Source organism: Ascaphus truei, chromosome 17 (genome assembly GCF_040206685.1).
Source record: "Ascaphus truei isolate aAscTru1 chromosome 17, aAscTru1.hap1, whole genome shotgun sequence".
Taxonomy (NCBI): Eukaryota; Metazoa; Chordata; class Amphibia; order Anura; family Ascaphidae; genus Ascaphus; species Ascaphus truei.
In genome coordinates, this window is record NC_134499.1 from 1,485,459 (window position 1) to 1,511,078 (window position 25,620).

The 25,620-nt window shown below is 51.8% G+C and overlaps 1 protein-coding gene across 6 annotated transcripts in view; it reads left to right on the forward strand.

Annotated features, from left to right (window-relative positions):
• Positions 1 to 18,361, forward strand: part of BAIAP2L2 (BAR/IMD domain containing adaptor protein 2 like 2) — a 52,563-nt gene extending 34,202 nt beyond the window's left edge. For 4 of the 6 annotated variants that reach the window (XM_075573691.1, XM_075573688.1, XM_075573692.1 and 1 more), the window contains 2 exons: positions 7,231 to 7,268; positions 18,184 to 18,361. In XM_075573691.1, the coding sequence (XP_075429806.1) occupies positions 7,231 to 7,268; positions 18,184 to 18,259 (114 nt within the window). In that variant the 3' untranslated portion in view covers positions 18,260 to 18,361. The remainder of the gene's footprint in view (positions 1 to 7,230; positions 7,269 to 18,183) is intronic. The other 2 variants (XM_075573693.1, XM_075573694.1) reach the window with 1 other exon arrangement.
• The last annotated feature ends 7,259 nt before the right edge of the window (positions 18,362 to 25,620 follow it).

Genomic DNA, 25,620 nt, shown 5'->3' on the forward strand with positions numbered 1-25,620 from the left:
GCGTTATTACATTGCCCCGCGCGTTATTACATTGCCCCGCGCGTTATCACATTGCCTCGCGCGTTATTACATTACCCCGCGCGTTATTACATTGCTCCGGGCGTTATTACATTGCCCCGCGCGTTATTACATTGCTCCGGGCGTTATTACATTGCCCCGCGCGTTATTACATTGCCCCGCGTGTTATTACATTGCCCCGCGCGTTATTACATTGCCCCGCGCGTTATTACAATGCCCCGCGCGTTATTACAATGCCCCGCGCGTTATTACATTGCTGCTCCGTGCGTTATTACATTGCCCCGCGCATTATTACATTGCCCCGCGTGTTAATACATAGCCCCATGAGTTATTACATAGCCCCGCGCGTTATTACATTGCTGCTCCGTGCGTTATTACATTTGCTCCGCGCGTTATTACATTGCTCCGGGCGTTATTACATTGCTGCCCCGCGCGTTATTACATTTGCTCCGCGCATTATTACATTGCCCCGCGCATTATTACATTGCTGCTCCGTGCGTTATTACATTGCTGCTCCGTGCGTTATTACATTGCTGCTCCGCGCGTTATTACATTGCTGCTCCGCGCATTATTACATTGCCCCGCGCGTTATTACATTGCTCCGGGTGTTATTACATTGCCCCGTGCGTTATTACATTGCTGCCCCGCACGTTATTACATTGCTGCTCCGCGCGTTATTACATTGCTGCTCCGGGCGTTATTACATTGCCCCGCGCGTTATTACATTGCTGCTCCGTGCGTTATTACATTGCTGCTCCGCGCGTTATTACATTGCTGCTCCGCGCATTATTACATTGTCCCGCGCGTTATTACATTGCTCCGGGCGTTATTACATTGCCCCGTGCGTTATTACATTGCTGCCCCGCACGTTATTACATTGCTGCTCCGTGCGTTATTACATTGCTGCTCCGGGCGTTATTACATTGCCCCGCGCGTTATTACATTGCTGCTCCGTGCGTTATTACATTGCTGCTCCGTGCGTTATTACATTGCTGCCCCGTGCGTTATTACATTTGCTCCGCGCGTTATTACATTGCTGCCCCGTGCGTTATTACATAGCCCCGCGCGTTATTACATTGCTGCCCCGCACGTTATTACATTTGCTCCGCGCATTATTACATTGCTCCGCGCGTTATTACATTGCTGCTCCGTGCGTTATTACATTGCTGCTCCGCGCGTTATTACATTGCTGCCCCGCGCGTTATTACATAGCCCCGTGCGTTATTACATTTGCTCCGCGCATTATTACATTGCTCCGGGCTTTATTACATTTCTGCCCCGTGCGTTATTACATTTGCTCCGCGCATTATTACATTGCTGCCCCGCGCGTTATTACATTTGCTCCGCGCATTATTACATTGCTCCGGGCGTTATTACATTGCTGCTCCGTGCGTTATTACATTGCTGCTCCGTCCGTTATTACATTGCTGCTCCGTGCGTTATTACATAGCCCCGTGCGTTATTACATAGCCCCGTGCGTTATTACATAGCCCCGTGCGTTATTACATTGCTGCTCCGCGCGTTATTACATTGCTGCTCCGTGCGTTATTACATTGCTCCGGGCGTTATTACATAGCCCCATGCGTTATTACATAGCCCCGTGCGTTATTACATTGCTCCGGCCGTTATTACATTGCTCCGTGCGTTATTACATTGCTGCTCCGCGCGTTATTACATTGCTGCTCCGTGCGTTATTACATTGCTGCTCCGTGCGTTATTACATTGCTGCTCCGTGCGTTATTACATTGCTGCTCCGTGCGTTATTACATTGCTGCTCCGCGCGTTATCAGATAGCCCCGCGCGTTATTACATTGCTGCTCCGCGCGTTATCACATAGCCCCGCGCGTTATCACATAGCCCCGCGCGTTATTACATTGCTCCGTGCGTTATTACATTGCCCCGCGCGTTATTACATTGCCCCGCGCGTTATTACATTGCCCCGCGCGTTATTACATTGCTCAGCGCGTTATTACATTGCCCCGCGCGTTATTACATTGCTCCGCGCATTATTACATTGCCCCGCGCGTTATTACATTGCCCCGCGCGTTATTACATTGCTCCGCGCATTATTACATTGCTGCTCCACGCGTTATTACATTGCTGCTCCGTGCGTTATTACATTGCTGCTCCGCGCGTTATTACATTGCTGCTCCGTGCGTTATTACATTGCTGCTCCATGCGTTATTACATTGCTGCTCCGCGCGTTATCACATAGCCCCGCGCGTTATTACATTGCTGCTCCGCGCGTTATTACATTGCCCCGCGCGTTATTACATTGCCCCGCGCGTTATCACATAGCCCCGCGCGTTATTACATTGCTCCGCGCGTTATTACATTGCCCCGCGCGTTATTACATTGCCCCGCGCGTTATTACATTGCCCCGCGCGTTATTACATTGCTCAGCGCGTTATTACATTGCCCCGCGCGTTATTACATTGCCCCGTGCGTTATTACATTGCCCCGCGCGTTATTACATTGCTCAGCGCGTTATTACATTGCTCAGCGCGTTATTACATTGCTGCTCCACGCGTTATTACATTGCTGCTCCGCGCGTTATCACATAGCCCCGTGCGTTATTACATTGCTGCTCCGTGCGTTATTACATAGCCCCGCGCGTTATCACATAGCCCCGCGCGTTATCACATAGCCCCGCGCGTTATTACATTGCTGCTCCGCGCGTTATTACATTGCCCCGCGCGTTATTACATTGCCCCACGCGTTATCACATAGCCCCGCGTGTTATTACATTGCTCCGCGCGTTATTACATTGCCCCGCGCGTTATTACATTGCCCCGCGCGTTATTACATTGCTCAGCGCGTTATTACATTGCTCAGCGCGTTATTACATTGCCCCGCGCGTTATTACATTGCTCAGCGCGTTATTACATTGCTCAGCGCGTTATTACATTGCTCAGCGCGTTATTACATTGCTGCTCCGCGCGTTATTACATTGCTGCTCCGCGCGTTATCACATAGCCCCGTGCGTTATTACATTGCTGCTCCGTGCGTTATTACATAGCCCCGCGCGTTATTACATTGCTCCGCGCGTTATTACATTGCCCCGCGTGTTATTACATAGCCCCGCGCGTTATTACATAGCCCCGCGCGTTATTACATTGCCCCGCGCGTTATTACATTGCCCCGCGCGTTATTACATTGCCCCGCGCGTTATTACATTGCCCCGCGCGTTATTACATTGCTCCGCGCGTTATTACATTGCTCCGCGCGTTATTACATTGCTCCGCGCGTTATTACATTGCCCCGCGCGTTATTACATTGCACTGCATGTGTTGTTATTATATTGCTCCGCGCGTTATTACATTGCTCCGCGCGTTATTACATTGCTCCGCGCGTTATTACATTGCCCCGCGCGTTATTACATTGCCCCGCGCGTTATTACATTGATCAGCGCGTTATTACATTGCTCAGCGCGTTATTACATTGCTGCTCCGCGCGTTATTACATTGCTGCTCCGCGCGTTATCACATAGCCCCGTGCGTTATTACATTGCTGCTCCGTGCGTTATTACATAGCCCCGCGCGTTATTACATTGCTGCTCCGCGCGTTATCACATAGCCCCGCGCGTTATTACATTGCTCCGCGCGTTATTACATTGCTCCGCGCGTTATTACATTGCCCCGCGCGTTGTTACATTGCTCCGCGTGTTATTACATTGCTCCGCGCGTTATTACATTGCACTGCATGTGTTGTTATTATATTGCTCCGCGCGTTATTACATTGCTCCGCGCGTTATTACATTGCTCCGCGCGTTATTACATTGCCCCGCGCGTTATTACATTGCCCCGCGCGTTATTACATTGCTCAGCGCGTTATTACATTGCTGCTCCGCGCGTTATTACATTGCTGCTCCGCGCGTTATTACATTGCTGCTCCGCGCGTTATCACATAGCCCCGTGCGTTATTACATTGCTGCTCCGTGCGTTATTACATAGCCCCGCGCGTTATTACATTGCTGCTCCGCGCGTTATCACATAGCCCCGCGCGTTATTACATTGCTCCGCGCGTTATTACATTGCCCCGCGTGTTATTACATAGCCCCGCGCGTTATTACATAGCCCCGCGCGTTATTACATTGCCCCGCGCGTTATTACATTGCCCCGCGCGTTATTACATTGCCCCGCGCTTTATTACATTGCTCTGCGCGTTATTACATTGCTCTGCGCGTTATTACATTGCTCCGCGCGTTATTACATTGCTCCGCGCGTTATTACATTGCTCCGCGCGTTATTACATTGCCCCGCGCGTTGTTACATTGCTCCGCGTGTTATTACATTGCTCCGCGCGTTATTACATTGCACTGCATGTGTTATTATATTGCTCCGCGCGTTGTTACATTGCTCTGCGCGTTATTACATTGCTCCACGCGTTATTACATTGCCCCGCGCGTTATTACATTGCCCCGCGCGTTATTACATTGCCCCGCGCGTTATTACATTGCACTGCATGTGTTATTATATTGCTCCGCGCGTTGTTACATTGCCCCGCGCGTTATTACATTGCTCAGCGCGTTATTACATTGCTCAGCGCGTTATTACATTGCTGCTCCGCGCGTTATTACATTGCTGCTCCGCGCGTTATCACATAGCCCCGTGCGTTATTACATTGCTGCTCCGTGCGTTATTACATAGCCCCGCGCGTTATTACATTGCTGCTCCGCGCGTTATCACATAGCCCCGCGTGTTATTACATTGCTCCGCGCGTTATTACATTGCTCCGCGCGTTATTACATTGCTCCGCGCGTTATTACATTGCCCCGCGCGTTGTTACATTGCTCCGCGTGTTATTACATTGCTCCGCGCGTTTTTACATTGCATTGCATGTGTTGTTATTATATTGCTCCGCGCGTTATTACATTGCTCCGCGCGTTATTACATTGCTCCGCGCGTTATTACATTGCCCCGCGCGTTATTACATTGCCCCGCGCGTTATTACATTGCTCAGCGCGTTATTACATTGCTCAGCGCGTTATTACATTGCTGCTCCACGCGTTATTACATTGCTGCTCCGCGCGTTATCACATAGCCCCGTGCGTTATTACATTGCTGCTCCGTGCGTTATTACATAGCCCCGCGCGTTATTACATTGCTGCTCCGCGCGTTATCACATAGCCCCGCGCGTTATTACATTGCTCCGCGCGTTATTACATTGCCCCGCGTGTTATTACATAGCCCCGCGCGTTATTACATAGCCCCGCGCGTTATTACATTGCCCCGCGCGTTATTACATTGCCCCGCGCGTTATTACCTTGCCCCGCACGTTATTACATTGCTCTGCGCGTTATTACATTGCTCCGCGCGTTATTACATTGCTCCGTGCGTTATTACATTGCTCCGCGCGTTATTACATTGCCCCGCGCGTTGTTACATTGCTCCGCGTGTTATTACATTGCTCCGCGCGTTATTACATTGCACTGCATGTGTTGTTATTATATTGCTCCGCGCGTTATTACATTGCTCCGCGCGTTATTACATTGCTCCGCGCGTTATTACATTGCACTGCATGTGTTGTTATTATATTGCTCCGCGCGTTATTACATTGCCCCGCGCGTTATTACATTGCCCCGCGCGTTATTACATTGCTCCGCGCGTTATTACATTGCCCCGTGCGTTATTACATTGCACTGCATGTGTTATTATATTGCTCCGCGCGTTGTTACATTGCTCTGCGCGTTATTACATTGCTCCACGCGTTATTACATTGCCCCGCGCGTTATTACATTGCCCCGCGCGTTATTACATTGCCCCGTGCGTTATTACATTGCACTGCATGTGTTATTATATTGCTCCGCGCGTTGTTACATTGCTCTGCGCGTTGTTACATTGCTCTGCGCGTTATTACATTGCTCCGCGCGTTATTACATTGCCCCGCGCGTTATTACATTGCCCCGCGCTTATTACATTGCCCCGCGCGTTGTTACATTGCCCCGCGCGTTGTTACATTGCTCCGCGCGTTATTACATAGCCCCGCGCGTTGTTACATTGCTCCGCGCGTTATTACATTGCTCCGCGCGTTATTACATTTCTCCGCGCGTTATTACATTGCCCCGCGCGTTATTACATTACCCCGCGCGTTATTACATAGCCCCGCGCGTTGTTACATAGCCCCGCGCGTTGTTACATTGCTCCGCGCGTTATTACATTACCCCGCGCGTTATTACATTGCTCCGCGCGTTATTACATTGCTCAGCGCGTTATTACATTGCCCCGCGCGTTATTACATTGCCCCGCGCGTTATTACATTGCTCAGCGCGTTATTACATTGCTCCGCGCGTTATTACATTGCTCAGCGCGTTATTACATTGCCCCGCGCGTTATTACATTGCCCCGCGCGTTATTACATTGCTCAGCGCGTTATTACATTGCTCAGTGCGTTATTACATTGCCCCGCGCGTTATTACATTGGCCCGCGCGTTATTACATTGCCCCGCGCGTTATTACATTGCTCAGCGCGTTATTACATTGCTCTGCGCGTTATTACATTGCTCCACGCGTTATTACATTGCTCCGCGCGTTATTACATTGCTCAGCGCGTTATTACATTGCTCTGCGCGTTATTACATTGCTCCGCGCGTTATTACATTGCTCCGCGCGTTATTACATTGCTCCGCGCGTTATTACATTGCTCAGCGCGTTATTACATTGCTCAGCGCGTTATTACATTGCTCAGCGCGTTATTACATTTGCTCAGCACGTTATTACATTGCTCAGCACGTTATTACATTTGCTCCGCGCGTTATTACATTGCTCAGCACGTTATTACATTGCTCCGCGCGTTATTACATTGCCCCGCGCGTTATTACATTGCTCCGCGCGTTATTACATTGCTCCGCGCGTTATTACATTGCTCAGCGCGTTATTACATTGCTCAGCGCGTTATTACATTGCTCCGCGCGTTATTACATTGCTCCGCGCGTTATTACATTGCTCAGCGCGTTATTACATTGCTCAGCGCGTTATTACATTGCTCAGCGCGTTATTACATTACTCCGCGCGTTAGTACATTGCTCCGCGCGTTATTACATTTGCTCCGCATGTGTTGTTATTATATTGCTCTGTCCCTCTGGGAGCGATCAGGGTAGATTCTGGGGGGTGTTTTGCTGTTATTTGCTGTGTCTGGGTTTTGTTTTCTTTATTTTTTAGGGAGGTATGTGTGGGTTGTCTTTCTTATATTGTTGTGTCTTTGTGTTTACAGAAGATGCCGTCAGGGTCTCGAGGAGAGCTGTTCCCTAGGTGAGTCTCGGTGTGTGTGTGTATCTGTGTGTATCACTGTTTGTGTGTATTGTATTGTAGGTCTTTATTTATATAGCAGTGGCAGAAGGAACACAGGGCACAATGGATTTCTGCAAATCTAAACGCAAATCTAAACTCAAATCTAAACGTGTTGGCTCAATAAATGAGTTTAGATTTGCAGAAACCCGTTGTGCCCTGTGTTCCTTCTACTACTGATCTAGGACTGGAAACAGGCTTTCGTTCAAGCACGGAAGCACCGCTAATTGTATCATTCTAACCATTTTTTAAGGTGTGCAGCATTTACTTCATATACCTGGTTTATTTATATAGCGCCATTAGTGTACATAGCGCTTCACAGTAGTAATACGCGTGGTAATCAAATAAATAACAGATAATATAAACAGGTCATGGGAATAAGTGCATCAGGCATAAAAGTAACATTAAGGAAAAGGAGTCCCTGATCCGAGGAGCTTACAATCTAATTGGTAGGTAGGGAGAACGTACAGAGACAGTAGGAGGGAGTTCTGGTAAGTGCGTCTGCAGGGGGCCAAGCTTTATGTATCATGTGTTCAGAATATCCACAGTGCTATTCATATGCTTCTTTAAGCAAGTGTGTCTTAAGGTGGGTCTTAAAGGTGGATAGAGAGGGTGCTAGTCGGGTATTGAGGGGAATTGCTTTCCAGAGGTGTGGGGCAGTAAGTGAGAAAGGTTTAAGGCGGGAGAGGGCTTTAGATATAAAGGGGGTAGAAGAAGACATCCTTGAGAGGAACACAAGAGTCGGGATGGTGCATAACGAGAAATTAGGGCTGTGATGTGTTACGGCGGTGCTGCCCGCAGACCAGACCCGTCCCCTGAGCTGAAGGGGGAAGTGGTAATACACGCACCCGCAGCAAAGGGAGCGTGTCCGGAGTGTGGTATGAAGCGTTGCCAGGCCAGGTGTAGTAAGGTAGACAATACTTGCTGGTACCGGTTGTAGAGATAGAGTGATGAATGCCTTGCCGAGGTCAGGGAGTGGAGAGTGGAGATAGGTCGTAGTCCAAGCCGTGTTCAAGGGGTTACCAGAGTGAGCGTTGTCCAAGGGGTGCCGAGATCGAGAGCCAGAGGGGGTAGTCGTACAAGCCGCGTCAGAACCTGTGAAAACACTGAGAGAATCCAGAAGTACTTCCATACAGAGACTGTCGAGCGACGAGTGATGGGAAGCACAGGCATAATAAAGCTGGGCAGGCCAATGGGGAAAGGGGGCAGGCCTGGAGGACTGCAAGGAGTTCTCCCTGATAGGAGGGAGGTGTTACAGCCCAGCTGAGTGTAATCCTTGATTTGCATGGAACTGTGTGATGCTTGGGGGCGACGCCTTACTGCAGGAGCAGTGGTTAAAAGTGCTCTGTTAGGCGTGTGCTCTGTAAGCTGGGAATGCATGCACATAACGTCTGGGGCTGGTGTGCGTGCAGGAGGGCGTGGGCGCGCCCGGCGCTGAGCAGAGGAATCGCCGAGGGGAGTGATCCCGCGACGGCGGCAGGGGCGAGGAGCCGTGGAGGCCGGTAAGGCAGGATTGTTTTGTGTGTCCAGGGGCTCCCTGCGGAGAGGGAGTGCTCTGTGTGGGAAGTGAGGAGAACGCCGATTCCTGACAGTACCCCCCTCTTCAGGAACGGCCTCAGGATCTTCCAAGAACGGTTTCTCTGGAAACTTTTTCCTGAAGGACTTAAGAAGGGCCGGGGCATGAATGTCCTTTGAAGGTACCCAGGATCTCTCTTTAGGGCCAAAGCCCTTCCACTGCACCAAGAACTGGAGCTGACCCCTGGATAGGCGAGAATCCAAAAGAGAGTGAACTTCGTATTCCTCTTATTTTGTACAGTAATGGGATCCGGTTTACGAGTCTGATCCGGAAAGAAGTGACTGGAGATGAATGGTTTTAAGAGGGACACATGAAAGACATTGGGAATCTTCATACTGGGTGGTAGTTGGAGCCGGAATGCCACAAGATTGATTTGTTCACAAATAGGGAAGGGTCCCAGGAACTTAGGTGCCAGTTTAGGAGATGGTACCTTGAGGTGGATATTCCTAGAGGAGAGCCATACCAAATCCCCTGGTTTGTAACTGGGCGCCGAACGACGACGACGATCGGCCTGTAGTTTCGATCTGCGGGAGGAGTTGAGAAGGGTAGACTGAATCCTGGACCATGCGGTTTGGAGGGAAGAAATGCGTTCATCTACGGCTGGTACTCCAGAAGGAATGTTGGGGATGGGAAGACAGGGAGGGTGGAACCCATAATTTATAAAGAAGGTTGACTCCCGGGTGGACTCGTTTTTTGCAGAATTGATGGCATACTCTGCCCAAGAGAGGAGTTGAGCCCAATCATCCTGGAAATCGGATATAAAACATCTCAGGTACTTCTCCAGGGATTGATTGATTCTCTCCGTTTGTCCATTGGACTGAGGATGATAGGCGGAAGAGAAGGAAGAAGAGATGCCCAATCTCTTCGTGAAAGCTCTCCAAAATTTGGATATGAACTGAGAACCTCTGTCAGAAACAATGGACGAAGGGATCCCATGAATCCGCAAAATCTGCTCTGTAAAGATATCAGCAAGGGCAGGGGAGGTGGGTAATCCATTAAGTGGAATGAAATGGGACATCTTCGAGAACCTGTCCACGACCACCAAGATAGTGTTCATTCCTCTGGACCTGGGCAACTCCACGATGAAGTCCATAGAAATGTGGGACCAGGGGCGGTCGGGAACTGGAAGGGGTAACAGAAAACCCTGAGGCTTTTGACGGAGAGTCTTGCTTTGAGCGCACGTGGGGCATGCGCGGGTAAACTCCAGAATATCTTGAGACATCCTTGGCCACCAGAAATTCCGACGAATGAGATCAGTAGACTTCTTAAAACCTGGATGACCTGCAGATTTAGAGGAGTGACCCCAAGACAGGACCTCTGGAACAAATTTGGATGGTACAAAGAGTTTGTTGACGGGAACGACCAAGTCCTTGGGAATGCGTCTCTGGGAGTGCAACATCTTGTCAAGATTCTTGAAAGTAGACGTGGCGAGAATCCTCTCATGTGGAAGGATAGTCTCCAACGATTCCTCTGGCCTCTCTTCAGAAGAATGTATTCGGGAGAGTGCGTCTGCCTTTACGTTCTTGGTCCCGGGGATATAGGACAGGTGAAAATCGAATCGAGAAAAAAAAAGAGCCCAACGAGCCTGTCGTGGACCAAGGCGTCGAGCGTTCTCTATGTAAAGAAGGTTCTTGTGGTCCGTGAGAATAGTAAATGGCTCTTTTGACCCCTCCAGCAGGTGTCTCCACTCTTGAAGAGCCATCTTCTCGGCCAGAAGTTCCCTGTTACCCACGTCATAATTCCTCTCGGCAGACGAGAATTTCTTGGAAAAATATGCACAGGGATGTAACTTATCTTGGGGCGTGGGTCTCTGGGAAAGAACGGCACCAGCGCCGCAATCAGAAGCGTCGACCTCCAGGACGAAGGGAAGTTCGATGTTGAGATGACGGAGAATAGGTGCAGATATATAAAGGCTTCCTTGAGTGTCTCGAAGGCGGAGATGGCCTCGGATGACCAAGCAGAAGGATCAGCTCCTTTTTTGGTGAGCGTAGTGAGGGGTGCCACAATGGTGGAAAAACTCCGTATAAACTTACGATAGTAATTAGCGAACCCTAAAAAACGTTGTATGGCCTTGAGAGAGTTGGGTCTTGGCCATTCAGTGACTGCTTGAAGTTTACCGGAGTCCATCATAAACCCCTCATCGGAAATGATATACCCCAGGAACGGAGTAGAGGTCGTATGAAAGGTGCACTTCTCCAGTTTGGCGTACAAATGGTGTTCACGGAGACGGGAAAGGACGTAGGAGGTGTGGCGTATATGGTCCTTGAGATCTTTGGAAAAAATCAGGATATCATCCACGTATACAATAACAAAAATATTGAGTACCTTACGAAAGACGTCGTTGATGAAATCCTGGAAGACAGCGGGAGCATTACATAAGCCGAAAGGCATTACCAGATATTCGTAGTGTCCACTACGCGTGTTGAAGGCCGTCTTCCATTCATCCCCCTTCCTGATGCGCACCAGGTTATAGGCATCACGTAGATCCAACTTGGAAAAAATCTTGGCCCCCTGTAATTTATCGAACAGTTCGGTAATAAGGGGAAGGGGGTAATGATTTTTAATAGTTATCTGGTTTAAACCCCTGTAGTCGATGCAAGGCCTCAACGACCCGTCCTTTTTCTTGACGAAGAAAAATCCAGCCCCTGCTGGGGAATTGGAGTGACGAATAAAGCCTTTCTTGAGATTCTCCTGGATATATTCATCCATAGCGTGAGATTCTGGTAACGACAAGGGGTAGGTCTTGGACTTGGGTAGGGAGTAACCAGGAACTAGATCGATTCGACAATCGTAAGTCCTGTGTGGCGGCAAGAGGTCTGACTGTACCTTATTGAAAACGTCCCGGAATTGATGGTAAACGGAAGGTAGAATAACTTCGGGAACAGAGGTATTGGCCAGCAGTTGATGAGTCTCGCCTGACCTCGGCCTCCAGGAAATGGGAGCAGAGGAAGTCCAGTCAATGAGAGGATTGTTAAGCTGTAGCCAAGGAAGACCAAGGGTGATGGGTATCCCAGGAGCGTGAATGGCATCGAGAACTAAGGTCTCCTTGTGCAGATGTGAAGACAGAAGCAAGGGAGCCGTCTCTAAGGAGATGTGGGCCGGGGTAAGAGGACGTCCATCGATACCGACGAGTGCGATGGGAACCTTCTTTCTCACTAGTGGTATGCGGTTTACCCTGGCGAATTCAAGATCCACGAAGTTTCCTCCAGCTCCTGAGTCAATGAAAGTGGCGGTAGAAGTCTTGAACTTATCGCCTGAAAGGAAGACTGGAAATGTAAGTTTCTTAGGGAGTTCATTTTTATGAAGGGGACGTGGAGACATTACACCCAGAGAGAGCCCCTCTGTACTCACTGGGTGTTCCCGTTTCCCGTTTCCCGTACACAGTGGACACTCCCGAACCAGATGTTCCATGGATCCGCAGTAGAAACACAATCCCCCGGCGTGGCGGAACTGCCGTATCGGTGTGCGGATGCGTTGTACCCCCAATTGCATTGGCTCTGGCAACACCAGTGCAGGACGAAGAGGTGTGGTAGTACTTGGGTGAGCAGGAGTGCTGCTGAGAGTACTGGGGAACGGAACTTGAAAGTTATGGAAGCGAGTGCGCTGACGCTCTGAGCGGCGTACCTGGATACGTTGATCCACTCGGACGGCCAAATCAATCAGGACCTCCAGTTGATCCGGCCTGGATTGGCGAGAGAGTTCGTCCTTGATGGGATCTGCCAGGCCTTGCCAGAATACGGAGACGAGAGCCTCTTGTCCCCAGTTAGTCTCGGCTGCTAGAGTCCAGGATTCCACAGCATACTGTGTCACCATCCGCCGTCCCTGAGTGATCTGGAGGAGAGAAACAGATGCCATCTCCCGACGAGCGGGGGAATCGAATACCCATTGAAACTCGGCTTTAAATGCCAGGTAATCTTGGGTAAGGTCATAACGTCGCTCCCAAACCGGGGAAGCCCAAGCCAGGGCGCTGCCAGTGAGGAGGTTATAAATGTAGGCTACCTTCTTGCGATCAGTATTATAGAGATGGGGAGCCATTTCAAACTGCACCTCACACTGGTTTAGGAAACCCATACAATCTTGCGGTTCACCTGCATAAGGCTTGGGGGGAGGAATACTTACATCTGAGCTGCTAACTGCGCTTGCGGAGTGGGGGCTTACATCTGGCGGGGTCGCGGTCGGTACCCTGTCTGAGAGCACTGCGACCTGGCGTGTAAGTGCCACAATTTGATCCGCCATGGCCTGGTTTTGCTGAAGCAGATTAGAGAGAAACTGCTGTAGTTCGGTCTGGTCTGCGTCTTGTGGGCTCGACATAATGTTACGCCGGTGCTGCCCGCAGACCAGACCTGTCCCCTGAGCTGAAGGGGGAAGTGGTAATACACGCACCCGCAGCAAAGGGAGCGTGTCCGGAGTGTGGTATGAAGCGTTGCCAGGCCAGGTGTAGTAAGGTAGACAATACTTTCCGGTACCGGTTGTAGAGATAGAGTGATGAATGCCTTGCCGAGGTCAGGGAGTGGAGAGTGGAGATAGGTCGTAGTCCAAGCCGTGTTCAAGGGGTTACCAGAGTGAGCGTTGTCCAAGGGGTGCCGAGATCGAGAGCCAGAGGGGGTAGTCGTACAAGCCACGTCAGAACCTGTGAAAACACTGAGAGAATCCAAAAGTACTTCCATACAGAGACTATGTCGAGCGACGAGTGATGGGAAGCACAGGCATAATAAAGCTGGGCAGGCCAATGGGAAAAGGGGGCAGGCCTGGAGGACTGCAAGGAGTTCTCCCTGATAGGAGGGAGGTGTTACAGCCCAGCTGAGTGTAATCCTTGATTTGCATGGAACTGTGTGATGCTTGAGGGCGACGCCTTACTGCAGGAGCAGTTAGGCGTGTGATCTGTAAGCTGGGAATGCATGCACATAACGTCTGGGGCTGGCGTGCGTGTAGGTGTGCGTGCAGGAGGGCGTGGGCGCGCCCGGCGCTGAGCAGAGGAATCGCCGAGGGGAGTGATCCCGCGACGGCGGCAGGGGCGAGGAGCCGTGGAGGCCGGTAAGGCAGGATTGTTTTGTGTGTCCAGGGGCTCCCTGCGGAGAGGGAGTGCTCTGTGTGGGAAGCGAGGAGAACGCTGATTCCTGACATGATGTAAGAAGGAGCAGAAAAGTGTAAAGCTTTAAAAGTGAGGAGGAGAATTGAGTGTGTGATACGGGATTTGATCGGAAGCCAGGAGAGAGATTTCAGGAGGGGAGACGCGGAGACAGATTTAGGAAAGAGTAGAGCGATTCTGGCAGCAGCGTTTACGATAGATTGTAGGGGAAACAGGTGAGAGGCAGGAAGGCCGGACAGCAGGAGGTTACAGTAATCAAGACGGGATAGAATGAGGGTCTGCGTCAGAGTTTTAGCAGTCGAGCAACAGAGAAACGGGCGTATCTTAGTGATATTGTGTAGGAATAAGCGACAGGTTTTAAAAACGTTCTGAATGTGAGAGGAGAATGTGAGAGAGGAGTCGAGTGTGACCCCTAGGCAGCGTGCTTGGGCTACTGGGTGAATGATCGTACTTTCAACAGTAATGTGGAAGGAGGGAATAGGGCCAGGTTTGGGAGGAAGTATGAGGAGCTCTGTTTTTGCCATGTTGAGTTTAAGGCGGCGGAGGGCCATCCAGGATGATAAAGCAGAGAGACATTCAGAAACTTTGGTTTATACAGCAGGTGTAAGGTCGGGGGTTGAAAAGTATATTTGTGTGTCGTCAGCATTTAGGTGATATTTAAAACCAAAAGATGTTATTAGGTCCCCTAGAGAAAGTGTGTACAGGGAAAAGAGAAGAGGTCCCAGGACAGAGCCCTGGGGTACCCCCACTGAGAGATCAATAGAGGAGGAGGTGTTAGCAGAAGAGACACTGAAAGTACGATGGGAGAGGTAAGAGGGAGATCCAGGATAGAGCTTTGTTACGAATACCAAGAGTATGGAGAATGTGAAGGAGAAGAGGGTGGTCCACGGTGTCAAATACGGCAGAGAAGTCGAGTAATATGAGCAGAGTGTAATGACCTCTGTCTTTGGCAGCATGGAAGTCATCCGTTATTTTAGTGAGGGCTGTTTCGGTGGAGTGAGCAGTGCGGAAGCCAGATTGTAGAGGGTCTAGGAGAGAATAGGTGTTGAGAAAATGGAGCAGGCGAGATTCAAGGAGTTTGGAGGCAAAAGGCAGGAGGGAGACAGGTCGATAGTTAGAAAGACAGGTAGGGTCAAGCTTGCTGTTTTTGAGTAATGGCATGACTGTTGTATGTTTGAAGGAGGATGGGAAGGTACCAGAGTAGAGGGAGGAGTTAAAAATCTGTGTGAGGGTAGGGATTATAGTAGAACCAAGAGGTTTTAGGAGATGGGAGGGAATGGGGTCAAGAGAGCAAGTGGTAGAGGGGGAAGAGGAGATCAACAGTGACACATTCTCCTCTGAGACAGTGGAAAAAGAGTCAAGGAAAGCAGGAGCAGAGTTGGGAAGAGATGTAGGATGGGAGGAAGAAACAGAGGGGATGTTCTGGCGTATGGATTTCACCTTTTCTTTAAAATAGTCAGCAAAGTCCTGAGCTGAGATGGAGGAAGAAGAGGCAGTTGAGGGTGGTTTGAGTAGAGAGTCAAAGACAGAGAAGAGTCGGCGTTGGTTAGACTTGTGCGTGTTGATTAGAGAAGAAAAGTAGGCTTGTGTTTAGTGAAGTTTAGGTAGTGGCCATCCTTGTGGGTGCTGGCTGCAGTCCACTGTTGAAGGCCAAAAGAAGAGGTTAGAGAGAGAAAGCGGGAATTCCAAGGGAGAGAGGGGTCATCAATGTGGCAATTGAAGTCCCCAAGGAGAAGAACAGGAGAGTCTGAGGAGAGAAAGAAAGAGAGACAGGATTCAAAGTGAGAGAGACAGATAGAAGGGTGAAGAGTAGAGGTAGGTGGGCGATAGATGACTGCCACATGGACAGGGAGAGGTGAGAAGATCTGGACAGTGTGAGCCTCAAAGGAGGGAAAACAAGAGAGGGAGCAATAGGAAGGGTTCGGTAACGGCAGAGAGAGGAGAGCAGGAGCCCCACACCTCCACCCCTGCCATCAGTATGCGGAGTGTGGGAGAAGGATAGGCCACCGTAGGAGAGGGCAGCTTCCAGAGCAGAGTCAGACTGAGTGAGCCAGGTCTCAGTTTTAGCAAATAGGAGCAGAGAGTGAGAGAGGAAGAAGTCATGCACAGAGAGGAACTTGTTAGAAAGGGAGCGAGCATTCCAAAGGGCACAGGAGAAAGGGAGAGAGGAGGGAGGGTGACAGGGGATGGGTATGAGGTTAGAGGGGTTAACACCAGAAGGAGTAGAGGTTGCATTTGGTAGGCGAGGACGAGAGCATACAGAAATAAGGCAGGGACCAGGATTGGGAGAGATATCCCCAGAAGCAAGGAGGAGAAGCATGGATAGAAAAAGAATGTGTGAGGAGGATTTGTAGGGGTGTGATTTAGTGCAGGGGGTATAGCTGTGTAGTTTCAGAGGGCGCAGGTAAGAAAGGAGTTCATGTGAACTGAGAAGTGGCGAAGGAAGGAGTGATGGAGATATATGAATAGAGTTAGAGACATAAGGAGGCTGGTAGAAAGAAGTGCATAATTTGAGAAGAAGTGAGATCACAGCAAATATAAATTGTAAAGGTGCATTGTGTGTGTATCACACTTTTGGGGTCTCAGTGTGTGTATCACACTTCTTGTGTTTCAGTGTTTATCAGTATATTTGTATACACTGCTTGTCTGTGTGTATCACAGTGCTTGTGTCTCTGTGGGTGTATGTGTATCACACTGCTTTTGTGTGTGTCAGTGTGTACAGTATGTATTACACTGCACGTGTGTGTGTGTGTGTGTGTGTGTGTGTGTGTGTGTGTGTGTGTGTGTGTGTGTGTGTGTGTGTAACACTGCTTGTGTCTGTGTGTCTGTGTATATGTGTATCACACTGCTTGGATCTGTGCACACTGATACACACACACTGACACAAACAGTATCTGTTCTGTCCCACACGCACTATGGCAAGTGTGTAGAGTCAGGCAGCTTAACTCATTACCTGTTGATTACCTGTTGATGTACACAGAGTCCTTCTTTTCCTTCTGTAAACTTTATTGTAATACAACATTAACAGAAAGAGGGCACTTGGTAGGTAGCAAATATCAGGGAAAGGTAAATTACTCTAACTTTACCGAGGGATAGGTGAGGTGTGACTACTCAAAAATGGCATCATTGTATAAAGAGGAAGTGTGCTTTTCTGTACCAGCAGAAACAAGGCAGGGCTGCACCAAAATAGCAGGGGGAGGAAGGGCAGCCCAACTCAGATGAGAAATGGGGTGTTGCCAAGGCAACAGGCTCGGAAGCCAGGGAAGGCAGTTACATTTGTAACAACATACTAAAGAGTAGTGACAGCAGCCACATTACAGAGAGAAACATTCAGGGGCCAGAACAGTATCATACGCACTGTGATACACATACACTGAGACACTGATACAGACACATGCACACACTCTGAGACACAAGCAGTGTGATACATATACACACACTGTGATACACATACACTATGTGTGTATCATACTGCTTGTGTCTGTGTACATGTGTATCACACTGCTTTTGTCTGTCTGTGTGTGAATATCAGTGTATATGTGCATGAAACTGCTTTTGTCTCATACACACATACTGATAAAAGCAGTGTAATACAAATATACACTGATAAACACACTGTGATACACTGAGACGAGCAGTGTTAGGCCTCGTTCAGGGTGCAGGCTTCGGAGGGAGGGCGTGCTGACGTGCGTGCGGCCGTGGGATACAATGTATTTAAAGTGAACTGTGGTTGTCAGGGTGGCAGCTGCCCTGTCTCCGAAGTAGGGAGTTGACGCTGGCTACAGTTTCAATAAACAAAAAAATTGTTTTTTGAAGCTGCAGCAGCGTCACTGGGACCTCGGCAGCCAATGAAATCATTCTTGAGAATGATTTCAAGACTGCAACTTGGATCCCTAACCTGCCGTCTGTAGCCCCGCCCCCTCCCCGCCTCCTCAACTCCTGAAAAAGTCTGCTGGGGAGGATGAACACACATCGCCCAGCAGACTGCCGCCCTCCCTCCCGAATGCCCTCCCTCCCGAACACTCTCCCTCCAACTCCTGCCTCTGGCACCCTGAACGAGGCCTAATACACATACACAGATACACACCCACTGATAAAGATACTGCGACAAAAGCAGTGTGTCAATGCTTCTCACTGCATGTGTGTATCCCACTGGTTGTCTGTGTGTGTTTCACACTGCTTGTGTCTCAGTGATTTCTCACATTTCTCCTCAGGGGAACAAACCCATTTGCGACCGTGAAGCTTCGTCCAACTGTCACCAATGATCGCTCTGCTCCCCACATCCGCTGAGGTCCTGAGCTTCCGGGCCTGGGGCTGACTCCGATCTGCACGGGGCGCAGCCAGGCCCCACATCCCTAACTTCATGTCACCTCACAGGGGGGAACCGCCTGCACGGGGCGCAGCCAGGCCTCCCATCCCTAACCTCACATCATCTCACAGGGGCGAGCCGTCTGCACGGGGCGCAGCCAGGCCTCCCATCCCTAACCTCACATCATCTCTCAGGGGCGAGCTGCCTGCACGGGGCGCAGCCAGGCCTCCCATCCCGATCCTCACATCATCTCACAGGGGGGAACCGCCTGCACGGGGCGCAGCCAGGCCTCCCATCCCGAACCTCACATCATCTCACAGGGGCGAACCGCCTGCACGGGGCGCAGCCAGGCCTCCCATCCCTAACCTCACATCATCTCTCACGGGGGAACCGTCTGCACGGGGCGCAGCCAGGCCTCCCATCCCTAACCTCACATCATCTCTCACGGGGGAACCGTCTGCACGGGGCGCAGCCAGGCCTCCCATCCCTAACCTCACATCATCACACAGGGACGAACCGCCTGCACGGGGCGCAGCCAGGCCTCCCATCCCTAACCTCACATCATCTCTCACGGGGGAACCGTCTGCACGGGGCGCAGCCAGGCCTCCCATCCCTAACCTCACATCATCTCACAGGGACAAGCCGCCTGCACGGGGGGCAGCCAGGCCTCCCATCCCGAACCTCACATCATCTCACAGGGACAAGCCGCCTGCACGGGGGGCAGCCAGGCCTCCCATCCCTAACCTCACATCATCTCTCACGGGGGAACCGTCTGCACGGGGCGCAGCCAGGCCTCCCATCCCTAACCTCACATCATCTCACAGGGACGAGCCGCCTGCACGGGGCGCAGCCAGGCCTCCCATCCCTATCCTCACATCATCTCACAGTGGGGAACCGTCTGCACGGGGAGCAGCCAGGCCTCACATCCTTAACCTCACATCATCTCACAGGGGCGAGCCGTCTGCACGGGGGGCAGCCAGGCCTCACATCCCTAACCTCACATCATCTCACAGGGGGGAACCGCCTGCACGGGGCGCAGCCAGGCCTCCCATCCCGAACCTCACATCATCTCACAGGGGCGAACCGCCTGCACGGGGCGCAGCCAGGCCTCCCATCCCTAACCTCACATCATCTCACAGGGGGGAACCGCCTGCACGGGGCGCAGCCAGGCCTCCCATCCCTAACCTCACATCATCTCACAGGGGGGAACCGCCTGCACGGGGCGCAGCCAGGCCTCCCATCCCTAACCTCACATCATCTCACAGGGACAAGCCGTCTGCACGGGGCGCAGCCAGGCCTCCCATCCCTAACCTCACATCATCTCTCAGGGGCGAGCTGCCTGCACGGGGCGCAGCCAGGCCTCCCATCCCGATCCTCACATCATCTCACAGGGGGGAACCGCCTGCACGGGGCGCAGCCAGGCCTCCCATCCCTAACCTCACATCATCACACAGGGACGAACCGCCTGCACGGGGCGCAGCCAGGCCTCCCATCCCTAACCTCACATCATCTCTCACGGGGGAACCGTCTGCACGGGGCGCAGCCAGGCCTCCCATCCCTAACCTCACATCATCTCACAGGGACAAGCCGCCTGCACGGGGGGCAGCCAGGCCTCCCATCCCTAACCTCACATCATCTCTCACGGGGGAACCGTCTGCACGGGGCGCAGCCAGGCCTCCCATCCCTAACCTCACATCATCTCACAGGGACGAGCCGCCTGCACGGGGCGCAGCCAGGCCTCCCATCCCTATCCTCACATCATCTCACAGTGGGGAACCGTCTGCACGGGGAGCAGCCAGGCCTCACATCCTTAACCTCACATCATCTCACAGGGGCGAGCCGTCTGCACGGGGCGCAGCCAGGCCTCCCATCCCTAACCTCACATCATCTCACAGGGGGGAGCCGTCTGCACGGGGGGCAGCCAGGCCTCCCATCCCGAACCTCACATCATCTCACAGGGGCGAGTCATCTGCACGGGGCGCAGCCAGGCCTCCCATCCCGAACCTCACATCATCTCACAGGGGGGAGCCGTCTGCACGGGGGGCAGCCAGGCCTCCCATCCCGAACCTCACATCATCTCACAGGGGCGAGTCATCTGCACGGGGCGCAGCCAGGCCTCCCATCCCTAACCTCACATCATCTCACAGGGGGGAGCCGTCTGCACGGGGCGCAGCCAGGCCTCCCATCCCTAACCTCACATCATCTCACAGGGGGGAACCGCCTGCACGGGGCGCAGCCAGGCCTCCCATCCCGAACCTCACATCATCTCACAGGGGGGAACCGCCTGCACGGGGGGCAGCCAGGCCTCCCATCCCTAACCTCACATCATCTCACAGGGACAAGCCGTCTGCACAGGGCGCAGCCAGGCCTCCCATCCCGAACCTCACATCATCTCACAGGGGGGAACCGCCTGCACGGGGCGCAGCCAGGCCTCCCATCCCGAACCTCATATCATCTCACAGGGGCGAGTCATCTGCACGGGGCGCAGCCAGGCCTCCCATCCCTAACCTCACATCATCACACAGGGACGAGCCGCCTGCACGGGGCGCAGCCAGGCCTCCCATCCCTAACCTCACATCATCTCACAGGGGGGAACCGCCTGCACGAGGCGCAGCCAGGCCTCCCATCCCTAACCTCACATCATCACACAGGGGGGAACCGCCTGCACGGGGCGCAGCCAGGCCTCCCATCCCTAACCTCACATCATCTCACAGGGACAAGCCGTCTGCACGGGGCGCAGCCAGGCCTCACATCCCGAACCTCACATCATCTCACAGGGGGGAACCGCCTGCACGGGGGGCAGCCAGGCCTCCCATCCCTAACCTCACATCATCTCACAGGGGGGAACCGCCTGCACGGGGCGCAGCCAGGCCTCACATCCCTAACCTCACATCATCACACAGGGGCGAACCGCCTGCACGGGGCGCAGCCAGGCCTCCCATCCCTAACCTCACATCATCTCACAGGGGCGAGCCGCCTGCACGGGGCGCAGCCAGGCCTCCCATCCCTAACCTCACATCATCACACAGGGGCGAACCGCCTGCACGGGGCGCAGCCAGGCCTCCCATCCCTAACCTCACATCATCACACAGGGGCGAACCACCTGCACGGGGCACAGCCAGGCCTCCCATCCCTAACCTCACATCATCTCACGGGGGAACCGTCTGCACAGGGGGCAGCCAGGCCTCCCATCCCGAACCTCACATCATCTCACAGGGGCGAGCCGTCTGCACGGGGCGCAGCCAGGCCTCACATCCCTAACCTCACATCATCACACAGGGGGGAACCGTCTGCACGGGGCGCAGCCAGGCCTCCCATCCCTAACCTCACATCATCTCACAGGGACGAGCTTCCTGCACGGGGCGCAGCCAGGCCTCCCATCCCTAACCTCACATCATCTCACAGGGGGGAACCGCCTGCACGGGGGGCAGCCAGGCCTCCCATCCCTAACCTCACATCATCTCACAGGGACAAGCCGTCTGCACGGGGCGCAGCCAGGCCTCCCATCTTTAACCTCACATCATCTCACAGGGGGGAACCGCCTGCACGGGGGGCAGCCAGGCCTCCCATCCCTAACCTCACATCATCTCACAGGGGGGAACCGCCTGCACGGGGGGCAGCCAGGCCTCCCATCCCGAACCTCACATCATCTCACAGGGGGGAACCGCCTGCACGGGGGGCAGCCAGGCCTCACATCCCTAACCTCACATCATCTCACAGGGACAAGCCGCCTGCACGGGGGGCAGCCAGGCCTCCCATCCCGAACCTCACATCATCTCACAGGGGGGAACCGCCTGCACGGGGGGCAGCCAGGCCTCCCATCCCTAACCTCACATCATCTCACAGGGACGAGCCGCAGCCAGGCCTCCCATCCCTAACCTTAGATCATACCCTGTTCTCTAACACTCCTGCAAGACAATAATCTATAGGTAACCCTACTCCTATGTTTCATGCCTTGCTACAGACACTCCACATAGATTTAATGTCAATGTTCCTGTCTGTAAATCATTTCGCCAGAAGAAATTCCCCTCTCGCGCCCCATGACATTACCGTTGCTAGTTGCGTTGTTATTGATGTCATCAGCATGATGGTGATTCAGTAAAAGCAGCGGTTTGCTCCTCTAGCCCAGAGGTGACCAACTCCAGTCCTCAATGGCCACTAACAGGTCAGGTTTTAAGGATATCACTGCTTCAGCACAGGTGGCTCAATCAGTGGCTCAATCTTTGACTGTGGTAAAGTAGGGATATCTGAAAACCTGACCTGTTGGTGGCCCTTGGGGACTTGAGTTGGTCACCACTACTTTAACCCCTTCCCTGCCAGCAATGCACCTCTCAATGCACGTTCATTACAGGGAGATAAAAGCGTGGCCGCGCCATGATTTTGTTAATGAAACACTGTAAATATGAAATGTCTCATCGGAAGTGAATCGGCTTGAAGCAATTCCAAATAAAGTGATTTACACAGCATTAGGAGCAAATAAACTGAAAATGTGATGTTGGCGTCTCGTGTCTGGGGGGGCCCGGGGTTCAAAAATCATCATTACAGCAGTTACTCCTCTTACTCTAGTCCTGTTGATATGACCTGATGTTTAGGGCTAAAGGGCTGTAAAGAAACAGAATCTGACGGCAGGTGAGGATCACGAGGGCGCCCACTCTGCTGTAAATCCTCAAACCCGATTTTATCCTCCGCTTTCTTTCAGATGTTGGATTTAGCTTTCTGTTTATCCAAACGCATGTTTGAATTCCCCTACTGTATCAGCCCCTACCATCTCTGCTGGGAGCCTATCCCATGAATCCACTACCCTTTCCGTGATGATGTACTGCTAGTGCAATGCATTGTGGGTGGCACTGATGGTGAAAAGTGGTTAGGTTCGACCATATTGATGTTCCACATCTTATATATATTTCAGAGTATTTGTCTCTGTGTGTCTCATTATACATGCCCAAACTATAAGACTTAGAACAACCAAACTTGGAAGGATTACTTTATGCACAAAATAAGGCGACTGTCATGGTTTGTGTCATGATAATATCATGATATTAGGTATTTTAATCAATCATGTGTTTCAGGGGTTAATGTGGCTACAAATTGATTTTTAAAATACAAAGAAATGTTTTATGGCCTGTAAAGCCCTTCGCCAGGCCTAGTATTAGGACGGATAGAATCGAGAGATAAAGGTATTTGTTTTGCCAGAGATGGGATTCATTTATGGCCCCTCTAACTTCAAAGTAAACAGGACACTTTTATAGGTACTTCCAAATCATTCCTGAGCTACCCCTGTGCATCCCAGAGAGGGGTGAAAACCAGGTGACCACTTATTTGGAGGACTTTATTAAAATGAAGAAATTATGGTCCTGACAGTAATTCATAAGAGTAAGAATTAGAGATTTGTAATCATTGCAAGCAGACGAATGCAATAAGGCCAAACCCTTCATTTCTAGCAGGCGATAAGGTACAGATATCCATTTGTCACTCAAATTTAGGAGCATATTGGTCAAAATTAGTCATGTTGCCTCTGTCATAATTGCTTGAACCTATTGATATGACTCGTGTGTCTAAGTTTCAGGGCCACGAAGCTATGAGTGTGTTCATATATTTAGACCCCTTTTTAAATGTCAAAAGGGGAGGTTTTTTTCTAGGGTGTTCAGAGGCACAGGAGTGGTGCGCTGCGGGGGGGGGGTCGGGGAGGCGGGGGCTGGTTCCCGGCAGAGGTGGCGGCTGTGCGCTGCAGTGGCGGGTTGATTGTCGACACTGGCTCCTTCAGGGGGGGGGGTGTTCACAGGCATTGGGGGTGGCGGCAGTGCGCTGCGGGGGCAGGCAGAGGAGCTGGCTTCAGGCTCACTGGGGGTGGTGGCGGCGGGCGGGGAGGACTGGTTCCCGGCTCACTGGGGGTGGCGGCGGTGGTGCGTTAAGGGTGGTGTGACTGTCACGCCCTGCGTAGGCGTGGCCGTGATGTCAGCCCACCCCGCAGGCCAATGAGCTGTGGCCTTCCACCGGCCAATCAGGGGGCACAAACTGACAGACAAACATTTTTTCAATTTTACAATGTACATCCCAAATGTTAAATGGGAGTCAAACCATATGCCCAAGTATTTAAAACTAGAAAAATCCTGACCGGGACCTAGTCCTGAATCACCTAGATTCCTGATTCCGGCAGAAAATCCTGCCCACGACCGCTAGTTCGATTTTGAGAACTTGGCCGCAAAAGACGGGACATAGTCTCTGCGAGGCAGGCTTTTCAGGCTTCAAAACGAAGCCGGTTGCTCTGCTATTTAGAACAGAGCAACTTTGAAAAGCCTGCCCTAGCTTCATCGACTCCCGATTGGTTGCCCTCTTCTCTCTCCTGGTCAGCACCTTACATACACTCCGCTGGGCTATCCCCAGAACGGAGGTGGGGAAGGGGAAGCCAATCAGAGAAGGGGAATCTCTCCCTGCCAGCCAATAGAAAGTGGGGCTCGACCCTCAGCTGACATCAGGGGAGTAGGCATGCCACAGAGGTTCGAAAGCCGAGTGAGCGGGAAATATGATTTTAGCCAAGAGGATCAGACTGTATGGCTGCATCCTCTCTGGTTAACTCATTGCCTCCTGCCGGGCCGGCTCCACCAGGTCTGGCACTGACAAATGAGTGTCCCTTTGTAGTCCGGACCTGGCCATTCACCTTTTCTGACTCACCAAGTGCTTTCACACTTTCACATCCTCTCCCCTTTGAACTACGGACCCTATGTAGACGCTGACACCGTAACTGGTCACCTGGGCAAGCTACATAGAGCCTTCTAAGAAATGTATCAAACATTTAAACACATTTTAATACATGGGGACCTTGGGGAGACTCATGACTGGGCTGGATATAGGACTGGGATATCTCAGCTCGAAAAGCCGGAGTCTGTGGGACACCGAGCAGCCCCGGTGTAATTCTACTCGCTTACCGGCAATTTGTGTACTGGCAAACCTGCATGTCGGGTAGAATTAAGATACTACCGGTAGCTCTGGTTCCCGAACTCCTGCAACAAAAGAATTGCATTACCCAAATATACCACCTAAAACTCACACACAGAAAGTCTCATGAGTCTGGGGTACAACAGGGAACATGAAATAGGAGAAACGGGGTCATGCATCTGCTTAAATGGGCTCGCTGTGTATGGATATTCCAGGCAAAAGGTGACACGTGTGCTCATTTGCATTTCATTTCCCAGAATCCCTGGCTGCAGTGGGAGCACTGTATGCGAGGTGATAATGGTTGAAAGGCAGGGGTGCAGACCTCTCTAAGACATGTGAATGTGCTCACAAGTGATATTCTTTATTGGATATATATATATATTATATATATATAGACCATACGATA